General features: G+C 42.0%; 1 protein-coding gene across 1 annotated transcript in view; it reads right to left on the reverse strand.

Moving 5' to 3' along the window:
* Positions 1-14,006, reverse strand: part of LOC143179705 (uncharacterized) — a 441,599-nt gene that overhangs the window by 2,981 nt on the left and 424,612 nt on the right. The window contains exons 12-18 of the mRNA XM_076379021.1: positions 6,121-6,389; positions 5,368-5,694; positions 2,599-4,123; positions 2,414-2,517; positions 1,714-2,094; positions 1,286-1,369; positions 11-177 (exon numbers count right to left, since the gene is read on the reverse strand). Coding sequence (XP_076235136.1) covers positions 11-177; positions 1,286-1,369; positions 1,714-2,094; positions 2,414-2,517; positions 2,599-4,123; positions 5,368-5,694; positions 6,121-6,389 — 2,857 coding nt within the window. The remainder of the gene's footprint in view (positions 1-10; positions 178-1,285; positions 1,370-1,713; positions 2,095-2,413; positions 2,518-2,598; positions 4,124-5,367; positions 5,695-6,120; positions 6,390-14,006) is intronic.

Raw genomic sequence — 14,006 nt, forward strand, 5'->3', positions numbered from 1 at the left:
GGAGACTTACTTCCCGCAAATCTTGCAGGGGTAGTGAAGTGGGGTGGGCACGGGTAGTTGTTGCTCAGAACTAGTGTGAGTTTGTGAGTTGGTGTTGACTGTGGCGTGGCCGGTATTGCCGGTTTGGGCGGTTTGGGTGCTCCCGGCCATCGTTACTGTTACACTTCCGCTAAAGCTCTGACAACACAAAGAAACACAAAGCGAAAATAAACAACACAAACAAACAACAACGACGACTGGACAGATAAGTAGAAACGCCAGTAGTACATCCACGCAATACAACGCACAACGCGTTCGGCTCGGTCCTTGGTGACAGAAAGCGTGAAGAAACGACAGGTCAACAACAAATCACATGCGACACTTAAACGTTCTCACACGTATGTACGCATGTAAAGTGGTCTCCATACGCGCTGCACGCACACTAGGCCCCCAAAGTCTGGGATCCTGTATTATTATTGCATTTCTTATTTTCAACGATAGAAAGTGTTCTGTTGTCTAATATGTATTTGTTGGATAATTATGATTTTAGGACTCCTGGACTTTTATGGACTTTATAGCTATTGATTTGCGTTTTTATGGGAGAAAGCTTTTACAGGAAGTCACTATATTTATGTAAATGGGGGTTCTGATACTCATGCCAAGATTAGAAATTACATAGCTGATTGTTGATTGGTTCGCCAGACTTTTGGGGAATAGTGTTCACTGAGTACGAATCCTTAGAAATGCTTCCAGTTGTGTTGACACTTCATTTGAGAGAATATTTATGCGTAATGTGACATAATCGTTGATCCTTAGTTTAGAAATACTTTAAAAAATATAAAAAAAAATATTTCGAGGCTTCAAGATTTTAAAGTATTTACAAGAGGAGTAAAACAACACTTTATGAAACTTTCTTCAATATAGAAGTGCAGTATTTAATTTTCAAATATTTTATGAGAAAGACATTCGTTCAGGAATCGACAAAGGATTCGTACTCAGTGTTCATTAATTAGTAGTTAGAGCATAGGCTCGGTGGAGAGTATAGTCAAGTAGTCTCGATAATCTAGACACTTAACGATCGATCTATGCTTTCGTTCAAAAGATATTGAAATGTTACATCGATGTATTCCTGGTCAATAAAGCAATAACATTAAAGTAGTTACGTTCAGCGACTAACAAATTTGTTATTTTGTTCTCTGGTGGTAAATCTGCAGTTATAGTTATCGTACAGAGTAATTCTTCTTTCATTGTATAAGTAAAGCTTGTAGGTAAGATACAGTAGAGTGATAGAAATAATGGTACTCACATCAGGACAGTCGTATGCAAATAATCTCAGCTCTCCATCGCTGGTTGTCAGAGTAGCCGAGTTTTCTCTCTCGTTCGTCTGTAACTAAAGAACAAAATATTATGTTACAAAACTGAGGAAATTATATAATATACCCTACTATGATAATTAGTTTATTTAACGAACAAAAAGAATTTTCAAATTCATTAAAATCTAATACTATATTTATGAATATTATATGATTACTATGTCTGTACTCTCTATACTATCTCTAATACTTTTAGCAGCTCTGTCACCTCTGGCATGTCTAATAAGCTTTTAGCGCTGTTAATATTTCTTACAATTGTAATATACCATTATTTAACGGTCCAAATATTTCTGATCTCCTCAACAAACTCTACACACGTTGAATGTCTCTAATATTTCTGAAGGAATAATGTTAAACTCACCAGAGTACGATGTAGGATCGACTTGTCTTCACTGAAGTCCATCTCCGTGACGGAGGCGATAGCGTCGCGGAGTTCTCTGCTGTCTTTGCAATCTTTGCTCTCTGTCTTAATCTTTGGTTTTCCATGGCGAACACGCAGCCTCTTGTACTCGTCTGGGCAAAGCTTCTTCCAAAGGTAATAGAATTGCACGCACTGTTTCGCGGACTTGCCACCTACGTCTCGCGAGATCGCGGAGAAGTCCTTGTTGTACTTCAGAAGACCTTGATAGAACGTGTCCATTTCCTGCGACGTCCACCGATCCGATTCCTGGCACTCGTAGCTGAGCAGCGGGTGTTCTGCTGGCAAGATGGGTGTTGGTCTCATCAGCTTTATCATTGCCTCCTGAAATGACAATGTCGCATTTCACATTAGTAAGGACCATGAAAACGGAATTGATCAGAGGGAAGAATTATTGGAGAGGCAATTAAATATAGAGGCTCGTAACAAAAGCAACACTTATCATTTTTTAACAATAGTTGCGAGTTTCTGAACATAGTAGAATCTATACCAATACTTTATTTAAAACAATGTTAATCTGTTACACTAGAGATTAAGGAATCGAAATACTCCAGAAACTACAGTGATTTTTGGTCTCCTGAGAAAAGATGAAAATCGACAAGGGGTGTTTTTACTACGAGCCTTTCACTGTTAAGCTTCGTACATGAATATTTCCCCTGCACATGTGCAACAGATGCAGCGCGTATTCCTTATTCCTGCCTCCACCTGGCACAGCTGCGCAGCACGCGAATTGCAGATACATATCCACTGAAAATCACAATCATTCCCATTAATAATCATCAACCTACACTTTGCTAAATATTACTGTCAAAAAAACAAAATACTCACGTTCATTGTCGGTCAGCACGTTATTAATACCAGGGTCCCAAAGCAAGTGGTCAGCCTCGGGCTCCCCTTTTCCTCTATCCCCGTCGCTGCCCACAGGTGGTATAATAGCCTGATATCTCGTGCCAATGTTAATCCTAGGAGGTGGTCCATCGTTCCCTTGAGAGTCGTCCGAACTGAAGTCAGAGTCCCTCTCATACTGATGCAGCCTGGCATAGAGTCCTGGCCCAGGACGAGACGGATCCAAGATGGGTGGCGGAGTGTAGCTGCTGTCCCAGTGTCTGTCACATGCCTTCCTCAATCTTGACGGATATGAATGGGTCGTGTTAGCATACAGACCACCATCCATGCGTGGTCTCTTCCTACAGTGCCGTACAGGGCTGCCAGTAGGTATGCTACTCGGGTTAAGGAAAACATCCTCATCCAACAGCTCTTCTTTGATCTGCTCCACAGGGATAGGTAAATTACTAGGTGTCTTCTGTCTCAGGTTGCTATTCTTCGCTGCATTGGTTTGTATAAGAAACTTCGCAGGGTTGACCACCTGCTGCTGATTGAACTGGCCGGCGTTGTACTGATGATTCGTCTGCACGTTTAGGCCGAGGTTCACCGTGACAGGCTCCACCTTGGGCGTCGCCAGGCGCACCTCCTTCTTAAAGGTCAGCGCAGGGCTCAAGGCTCCGGTCTGAACCAACACGTTCGTCTTCTGCAGACCCGCTGTTTGGATCAGCTTGAACTCGCCATTGTTGTCTACCACGATCCCAGCTAGGCTACCATTCCCGAGGCCGAAGTCCACCAGGTTCTGGCTGGTGATGAACTTGTACGATTGGAACTCGAATCGTCGCCGATTGGCCGTGGTGAAGTCCTTCGGGGTGGACGACAGCAACGGATCCTCCGAGTTGGGCATCATCTGGCTCTGCAGAGCGTGATGAGGCGACACAGGGAAGCTGGTGCTGGTGAAGGACACTGGCCCTGGCGACGAGACGGAGGACGGTGGCAACGAAGACAGGGGCGACGGTGCTGGGGTTGCCGACAAAGGGCTTGGCAGTGGCGAGTGGGGATTAGGTGAACCTGACCCGTACAGGTCAGCGTCTGCGTCGGATTCGCCTGGCAACACTTCGCTGAGAGCTTCTTCTACAGCTGCCGCAGAGGACATGGCCGTGGTGTAAAAGGCCGCCGACAGAGGCGACGAGACTTGCCTCACGCTCTCTGGGTCCTCCTGCGGGCTCAGCAGTGGCAGGCTTCCAGTTAGGAGGCCTTCTTGGCTCGCAGGTGGCGTTGGATATGTGAAACTGGGACTGTCGTGTCTGGTTAGAGGCGACGGCAACGGAGACTGGGTGGGCAAGGTGTGTGGGCTTTCTGTGTATTGGGCACCGTAAGTACTGAATTCGGCTAGGGAGTCTGGCAACGGCGAGTTCACCAGGGCTTGGAGGTCGGGGTTCACTGTGTGCTGCGATGAGTATCGATCCTCCAGGGTGATGTCCTGCAGTTGCTCGGCGGGTTGCTCTTGCAGCAGGCTTGCTGTCTGAAACTGGCAACGTGAAGGTCTTTGCTGAAGATTGTTTAGTGATTCTTCAAGTCATGTGTTTGAGGCTAGGTTGCAGTGATATGGGACAATGTTGTTTCTGAGGAGGTCAATTTGTTGTGGATTGTGTGTCTTCTTTAGGGACTTAATTTCTTCAGAAAAGACGCAATTTTCATTTGGACAATGAAGGTTTCTTGGCGCCAGGTGTAAAATATTTGAATAGGTGATTCTACATATTCAACTGAGTACAGACTTATGACAGTAAGCAGGTCAGGCGTAACAATGTCAGTGGAACAAGTCTCTAAATCAAACAGCAGCCATGATATATGGCATTTACATACGAAAGACACGCATGTCTTGTCTTAGAAGATCCTCAAGGATAGGCTAAAGGAATCGAGTCAGAACTTTTGATAAACCTAAGTCAGACGTTAACAAGGCTCCTCAAGGACGAGAGTAAGAGGCTAGGGGATGCAAGATGTTCGTCGAATAGGCGGGGGAAGAGCAGGATCCGGTGCTTTTCGACAAGCACAAAGCGGCATTGCAAGCATCGTCGGTGCAGTCGGTGCTAGCTACTTAGATAATTCGTCTTATTAAATTCTGCGTCGAGGGCAGACTCGGCAGTCATGACGTAATTGAAACTAAAGCGTTTTCAGGGCGCTCGACGTGGAACGAATAATGAGACGCTGGGGCTAATTAGACCGTCAAAGGATCCGGAGACATTGCGTCTTAACATGACCGTTGAAAATACGACTGCCTTCTCCTTTTCCACGTGACTCCTTTTCTTAACCCCTCGGCCAGCCCCTTAGCAACCTGCGTTGCTTGGGAAGCTATAAGTTAGGACTGCACGTGGATGAGTATTGGTGAAAAGAATACAAAGCAAGGTTCAGATTCGTGGTTGCGTTAGGGTAACGTAGCTTTAAACTGACGCGACTGCTAGCGACAGAAAATTTTGTAGCATCTTGAATGTTATATTATTGCTTGAAACAATGGCTCTCGAGTTCCTCTCTTCGTGTCCCCTTTTGTTGCTAAATCAAGACTTAAGATCTATGTGCGTTCTAATTGTTCTTAAGTTTAACTTTGTTGCAAACTAAGTTACAGGAATTATGAACTAGGTTAGTCTTTTCATTATTAATCTATCAGTTTTATAAAAAAATTAAAATTATATTCTTCCTCAACTCTATTCTAATAGACTAATGGATCATTCTAATATTTTGAGCCATGTTTTTTTAATGAAAAGAATGATTCCTTACCTGGAGAGAGTCCAATTGAGTGGCATGAAGGAGGACACTGTCAGGGACTGCAGTGACCTGCTGGAATACCTCATCCTGAAGACTCGGGCTGAAGTATCCACCATCCTCAGAGTAGCCTGTCATAGAGAAACTGTCCGTGACTGCGGCCTGAGCTTGAGGCTGAGTAGTTTGCTGTTGCTGCTGCTGCTGCTGCTGTTGTTGCTGTTGTTGCTGCTGCTGCTGCTGCTGTTGCTGGTTGGTCGTCGACTGCACCGACGTTTGATACGTCAGGTGCAATCTCTGACCAGGATCTGAAGTCGTCCTCTTCACAGCCATTTTTGTGGTGCCCTGAAAGCATTTGTGTTCAAATATTTATTTTCAAGTAGTAGATACATATACTTTGAAGACTCATGTCAGGTGTATAAATTAATTTGAAGTCTTTTTTCATAGAATTTTCATAGAAATCATAAAAAATCATGACAAGACGGGAAAAATGTGAAATTTACGACAGAAATATAAGTGACTTTTGTTGAACCGTAAGTAGAACCATTCAGAGTTCAAATATAGATTTTCAGAAATTGGGCTTCAGAAAATTGAAGCAAATATATCTACGCATAAGACTTTGAAAATCTGTAAATTAAAGATTTCGATATTCAAAACTTTGCAGAGTTTAGAGAGGAAAGAATCGAAAATTCGAGGTGCATGGAACAACAGAAAACTATTATTTTTGATGTTTGTCATTAATTTCTTTCATCAAAAAATAAATATACTTACCTTTAGAATCATCTCGGCAAGCGCCTGCGCCTGTGCCTGTGTCTGCGCTTCCTGCAGCTGCTTCTGCACGGTCGCGTGTCCGCCGACGGTGACATTTGGCTGCCGGAAGTGCTCGCCATCCGAAAGTCTGCGGACCTTGTCTCCAGAGGCCAATGGTGGCGGTGCAGGCACCGCGAAGCTCGTTTTCCCAGCAATCTGCGATGCATTGTCCGTCTGGCTGGTGAAAACTGCATTTGTGCGTTGCTGTTGATTCGCGTTCGTGTCTGCAGCTGTAACCAAATAAAAACCCCCTTGAAAAATCAACTATTCCGAAAGTTAAGGATCGCCTCGCTCCAGACACCCAGAAATTATTAATTCCAATAATATCAACGCATACGTTGAACTGAAAGACAGGGCAAATTATATCTGAAATCTTCGAGATTAAAATATCCATCGAATGATAAATATTGGTCCTCCCAGACGGAATTAATTCAGTAAGTGTGGTCGAGCGATTGATTAAATTGAAGCCCCATCCCTTCACCATTAAACAAAATATTTCAATAAATTTCAACCTGGAATACGGCCCTGTCCTATTTACTTTATCCACGTAGTTTAATTTCCACGCGATCGCCCCCGTTCGCGTATAACTTTTGAATCTTCCCTCTGACAGAATATTCTTTCCGTCATTAATAAACGAATATGTTTGGTTAATTAAGTACAGTATTTTGGGTAGAAGCATTTGAATAATAAATACAGCATGAACGCGGAGAACTCGTCCATGTTATTTTAATACTGTTAGTTGAACCTTAATTACCATGCCCGTTATCGTTCATTTCGAAGATCGTCCAGAGGCAAGCCCTTCGCCCCTTTTCAGTCGCTTTTTCCGGGACTAATTGAAGAGCAGAAGAGGGTGGGGCGTAGCAAGAGAGATCAGCGAATGCAGTAATACGATTCGTCGTTGCTGGATGGCCCCAGTCGTACGTATTGGCCTCTATTATAACGTTAATACGAATTAATCGTACTGCCACTTAAGCGTGCGCATTTCCCCTGGAACGTTCCGGTTTATGAGAAATAAATTATGACGATTGCGAGCGTCTTAGCGAGCCCCGCTCGTTTGTGCGTCCCTTAATCCGCCCTTTCAACGTCGTACGAGCCGCGATGGGAATAATCTTCGGGGCCGAGAAAATGGTTTTAATCGTATCGCCGCTAGTAGGAAAATGTTCGTAATTATTTGAGGAAGATCTGGTTCAAAAGAGGCCGTGCTCTTTTTATCATTTCGAGCGTAAAGAAGTAAGCCGCTTAAGGGAGGGACGTTTGAGACAATTAAGGGAATAAGTCTCGTTTGGAGCGCGCAATTTCTGGGGATTATTCCATATCTTGTGAGTACGTACCAGCGTCTCGATGTTAAGCTTTGTTGATCGAGAGAAGGCTCGCGTGGTCTTTGGAATTTTCTACGTATTATATGTAGAGGTTTCTGGTGAAACAATAGAGGAGAAATTTTTGGTGAATACGAATGCAGTCACTGCCGTCACAAATTGAAAATTTGAAAAATTATTGGAAATATTCTGATGCGCTTGAATACGACGGTGTATCGTTAAATAGAATATACAAATATAATATATGGATAGTAAACAATGGAGGATGCACAAATAAATTTCTGCAAATACAATCTGGGTTTCGACCAGAATAAAACTGTAGACAGGGAAACATGATTCCTCTGCGTGTAAATACAGCCAGTAGACCGAGGCCGTATTTGGTCAGACGAAGAGGATTGAATAACATAACGTATACGAATAATAAATTCCACTAATACTACACCATTTTTGCAGAACAGAATATGACTCGCTTAAATAGAAATCGCTGTTTGCCATGAAACTCAAATTCTCAGGAGAACAGGTCAATAAGTAGTCAGCCCGAGAGTACACAGTAGACATTTCTACTATTATATTTAATAGCCAATTGAATCAGTACTAATTTCTCTCAACAGAATACAGCCTTTCTATGACAAAATACTATATCTACAACATAAAATATCGATAATATTACTAAAACAATATTTAAGAGCTTCGAGTTTCAAGTTTGAAAAGAATGTACTCATAATAAACGAACTATCACTTAGTAATAGTCTCTCTAAAGTAAAAAGAAAATTCACGTGAATTTTGAAGTCAGCGTTAATTCCAATAATCGACATCCTACTCTATTCTACTCCTTCTACGATTAATTCGTCTCTACAAATTTCCACAGATATTTCCCGCAATTCCAGTGAAACAAGAGAGCAGATTCATCACAGCTTCCGTTTACAGTGGAGATCGACGTTAGTGGCATCAGCGAAGACATGGTATTGGCCGCTGAAAAATATATATTGCGGCGCGAACGATCGTTTACGACGGCACCGGAACCCGACAGATATAAACGCGTGCATATCCTGGCTGGCGCAGGGATCGCAGGGAGGAAATGGTATCCGCGTACAGTGCAGCTGTGTATCGGGAACGAAGCCTTTCTACGACGATTTTATGAATATTTGCCTCCGTTCTGGCTGCGAGCCCGTATTCCAACCTACTCTCTGCCCTTTTTTCGATCCTCCCCTGTGTCGTATTATACTATACAGGATCGCCGCTGAGCGTTCCAGCAGCGTTCTAGCTCATTGTCAGTCGTCGTCCGGTGTCGCTAATGAATCAACCGAAAGAAATTAATATCCGTCTAGGAGCGACTGCTTGCCCGACTATCGCGCTCTGTTGGGCAAATTGAAATGGTACTCGCTCCTACCATTGAACAGAAATGGGAATCACGGGGAAGATTGATTTCCCTGCGGCTCTGATTGCGTAAATAATTGCTGAGAGATAGAAGAAGCGTGAATTATAAGATTCGGATATTTAGATAAATTGTATTGCACCTGGAATGATAAATATTCAATGAATGAAGTTCCAGTTTAAACCTCAGGGACTGCCAAAAATTGTGAAATAATAATTATTCGAATAAAAGCATTTGAATAAAAAATCTCAATAGCTTTTATATTTAAAACCCTTTCCATTTCGTGTCCCATTGAATTCGGTTTTACAACCTCTTTGTTAAATTTTTTATTTTATCGTCGACAGAGGCCGCATATTTAACTATACAATAGAAAGTGTATGATTAACGAATCAATACGCGTCATCAGCTCGTTGCAATGTCTGCGGTATTTCTCGGAGCCCTGTTGTATTTTTGATTCAGCGGCCCTTTCGCGCGGGTAACTTTATGCAGACCGCAAATCCATTTGATGCCCGCGAATTTGTATGGCAGAGTAACGACGTAAATCCGTGCAGGCGAAACCGCCGAGGGATTTTTGCAAATTGCCGATCATTGATCGCGGTGAAGCGAATTGTTCTCGACGAAGTGGACACGAGTCGGTGTCTCGATCGTTGTTTTTACTTCCCGCGGAAATCCCTGTGGTTCTTGGCACGTTAGGGGGTGATTTCGTCGGACCAAAGGGTTGGGGAATTTACTAGTGGTTTTGTCTGATTAAAAAATAGAAAAATAGCAGTAGCTGTTCCTGCACGAAATGTAAAACGTCGAATAGAGAATTGTTTTTAATTTTTGTGAGTAATAAAGTTATTTAATAAATATACGATTGTAGAAATAATAAATAATTCTATCAATATAAACTACAGAGATATTAATATTCTTAATTTTTGATGATACTGAATATTTAGTTAGCTTTATCGCTGCAGTATTATTTTCTGTTTGATAACATATAAATTCTGTAAAAATGAATGTAAAGTGATACCTACAGTGTTTGTAGCTTGTTTTTGAAATCATGAAAATGATATCGTAATTCTTCTAATTTGGGTTATTTCTTTTTAGTGTACGATTTCCTACTTTCAACGCGATTCAAATTGCATAGCGGATAAGAGCGCGAATACCGTAAGTTTTATTTCAAAATATACGCGGCATACTTCGGTACGTGCTTTAAATTATTTTTATGGCACACATTCTTTAGCCATTTGCCAAACTTTTCGCAACGATCAGCAGATAACTACGATATTTTACCGACCCTCCATAACCAGCGTCGTCATCTTATCGTACTTTTCGTTGAATTGCATCGATGCACTCGGCATCGAGTTATGCAGCGTCAGCAATGGCTCGTATTCCACGAGGGTGCTCGGTAAATTCTGTGTAAATCGACGATCCTTCTTCGAGAATTATCGGCTCCCTGTTAGTCTGCAAGCGTTTTACGACTATTCATCGCCGAATAATTTATTATAATAAAATGCTATTCTTGAAGTGGAGTCATGTCTTAATATATGTGCAGTGATAAAATTGTGAAATACGTAGTATGATTATTGTGTTATTTAAAGACAGATTTTTATTGATGAATAGATCTCTAGTAAACAAATACTATTGTTTGTAGAATACTCCATGCTATAGTCACGATTACTTTAGACCGTCCATTTTTAAACATAGTATTATCGTTGTAAATGCTATATTTTGCAAGCTTGTCATCACTTATTCATTTACAATCAATTTATCAACTTATGAATGTTTCATTCGGCGAATATGCAATCTGGCTAAATATACAATGAATATTTATGTCATGTCCACCGGCGAAGCTTTGCCAATTAACGCGGTTAAGAGACATGCGGCATAGGTGTGCGAGATTTTCATAAAATAAATGCATTTCTTTTCTTGAATAACTGACAGACCAAACGAATTCGTGAAAGAAACAAACTTGACGTATTTACATTTCTTAATTAATGCTAGTAGAATAATACTTAAATATATTAATTCAAATCTTCATCTTCCTCCTACGTCTGATATAACATGGTCGTTTTCACTTAAAACTTCAACTTGCCAAAGAATGATTATTAAGAAGTATGATTATTTCCTATAAAATATATCTCTAAACTAATATCAAGTAAAATTAAGCGAGCAGATATAAATATAGATACTTTCAATGAATTTGATCTCCTATATTATACATTTTTATCTAACTTGTTATTTAAAGGATTACAAGCAATCGTACCATGAGGGGTTAAAATAAAATATCACGAAATTGGGAAAGCTATGCGCGTTGTAATGGAACTGGAAACGTTTTTTTAGAGATCACGGACCTCCTCGCAAATTGTTACGACAAATTTTGCACACGGACAAAGAATCGTCTCGTTTTTGCTCACGCTCTTCCTGAGAATTTTCCCAAAAACGTCGAACACGTTTCGTCGTCGATGGCTAACTCGACCGAAAATCCTCCTCTAATTGCATCGATGCGTCGACGACGGAGGGTGCGACGCGGTGCGTCGTCGACAGCGGATCGTGCCTCGTGACCAATCCCAGTAAATTATTTATCGATCGATCTTCCGTCCTGCGAATGCTTTTGAGGCCGATTTTCAGAAAATAATGGTCAGATTTCGCGGTGCACTCCAGCGTGCAGCATGCAGAGCTTTGCAGCAATTATTTTTATCTAGATTTTAGCTCACATTGTAATACTAACTTAAAATTCTCGATATTTTAAAACAGTTGCGAGGGGGAAATAAAATTCTGTGAATTGAAAAACCCTGTATCGGGATACCTATTTAAAATTTGCTTTACCCTTCAGCTTTCACATTTCAAATGTCTCGATTTTCTGAAAAATCCTCTAATTAATTAACCATCAAGTAAAACCGAACCTCTGTGAAAGCAAACCTCTGTATTAAAAGACACTCCATATAATTAAACGCAAATTGAGAATTGATGACAATTTCTTTCCAAAGCGGTGGTGCAATATAAAGAAGATCCCAAATTTCAAAGCAATTTCTTCAAAACGAATCCCACAAACATCATACACAAGATGACTCTTAGAGTGTGAACACACTATTATCACGTTACGTGAATTCACGTTACATACTATGTATAGCAAATTCATATTGTCAGTCCATGTTCTTCCCTGATTTTAAACATATTTTGCTATATGAAACAAACTTACTATATTACGTCACATGAAGTCATATTACATACTATAGCAAATTCATAGTGTAAATTTAGGTTCTTCCCTGGCTTTAGACCTACTTTACTAGGAATATGAAACAAATTTGTTATAACACATCATGCAAACTCCCGTTAAATATTATAACAAATCCATACTGTAAATCCCTGTGCTTCCCTCGTTTTTGGCCTATTTCGCTATAATACGAAACAAATTTGCTATAATATGTAAATCAACTTTACGCCACGCGACAGTAATGTGTTCACACTCTAAGAGACACATCCCTCCAGCCTCTTCAATGCACCACCACCCCAAAGAAATCGGTCACGACCGCAGAAACCCGAAGAGTGCATCGACGAAAGAATCCCGCAGAGGAATCGAAAGTCCCGCGGGTGGAGGGCGTTAATTCCAGCAGATTAATTTCAATATGGCGAAGCCAGAGGCCTCCGCGAGGGATCCCCGAGGCGAAAGGAGCGTCGGGCCTCGTCTCCTGCTGCTCTTGGCAGCGGCCAAGCGGACGAAATAGCGCATAAATCGCTAACGACGCGCACTTTGTTACAAAAGCGCGGCTTCCTAGACCCCTCTCCGACGCTTCCCACCCCCGTCCACCCTCACGCCCGCGACTTGATTTATCGCTCCAACGTGGACAATGCGAGAAATATTCTGGCGTGCTCGCTTCGTAAATCACGATTCGTTCGGCAGTCCATAGAGAGAGAGAGAGAGAGAGAGTGAGTGAGTGAGAGAGTGAGAGATAGAAATAGAAAATGAGAGAGAGAAAGAGAGTTAGGGAAAGAGAGGACAGACACAGGAGAGGCTGATTTCTCGATTCGCGAGAGCGAGAGCTTCTGGCAAATGTACACGCTTCGGGGGATAGATAGACGACCAAGGGAAAGGAGGAACGAAGGGTACAGAGGAGTGAGGAGGGGACGAGAAGAGACACGGCGGAATTGAGATACTGTCGCGCGGGGGTGGACGCGGGGGTCGCATAAATCATCGGGGGGGCCGCGCGTCCGCGAATTTTGTGCTCTCAGCGTCGCCCACCGTCGCTGATCGGATTAATATTTCTTCGCGGAAACGATTCTGCTCTCGTACACCCCGCGATTGCAGCGACGTTTGTTTGGCGTGCTGATGCGCTCGTTGCGCCCCGTTTCGGTCCCATCCAGTCCTGTTTGTATTCCAGAGTTCGCTTGCTGACTCGAAATTGCGTGATTTACGGTCGCCCGCGAAAGTCTACGTACACTCGAGAGTTTGCAGTATTTCGAGCGATACGGGGACAGTTTGCCCTGTATTGCAAGCGGCGTTTTGTCGCGGGCGTTGTTAATGCGGAGGGTCCGTTGGAGGATTTAAGAGAGTCTTTAATGGGAACGAATTTGTTGGTATTGCAGTTACTGGATTATTTTTCGGGCTGAGTGGCCATCATGGGTTTGTGGGAGATTATACTGTATGTTTAAGGATGAAAGAAAAGTGACTGATAATAATTTATAGAGGGTGCTTAACTACGGTTGTCCAAAATGTTAAAGGGTGACTCTCTATGTTGAAATAAGACGAAATTGCGCTTTAGATTTCATTTTGGAGTTATTAATGGTAGAGGAAACGTATGAAATTAATCTGAAATGTGTCTGACATGAAGCTTATTCTACTAGCTTTGCTGTGTCTGACCTGGAACCTATTCTACTGTTTTTGCTGTATCTGATTCGGGACGCACTCTACTAGTTTCGCTGTGTCTGACTTGTGGCTTATTCTACTACTGGCACTACGTCTGACCTGAATTCTACAGTAAAATAAGTCGTGATTCGAGCATACTTGTTGCGAATTTTAGACATTTTCTCAATGAGTAATAACTTAGACAGGAAGCCTCAAACGCAATTTCAATACTTTTGATTTTTATCCTATTTTGAGATATAGAGTCACTTCTTAACATTTTTGACACCTCTTGTCGAACACTCTGTATGTATATTATAATAAAGTAAAT

Source organism: Calliopsis andreniformis, chromosome 5, assembly GCF_051401765.1.
Source record: "Calliopsis andreniformis isolate RMS-2024a chromosome 5, iyCalAndr_principal, whole genome shotgun sequence".
Lineage (NCBI taxonomy): Eukaryota > Metazoa > Arthropoda > Insecta > Hymenoptera > Andrenidae > Calliopsis > Calliopsis andreniformis.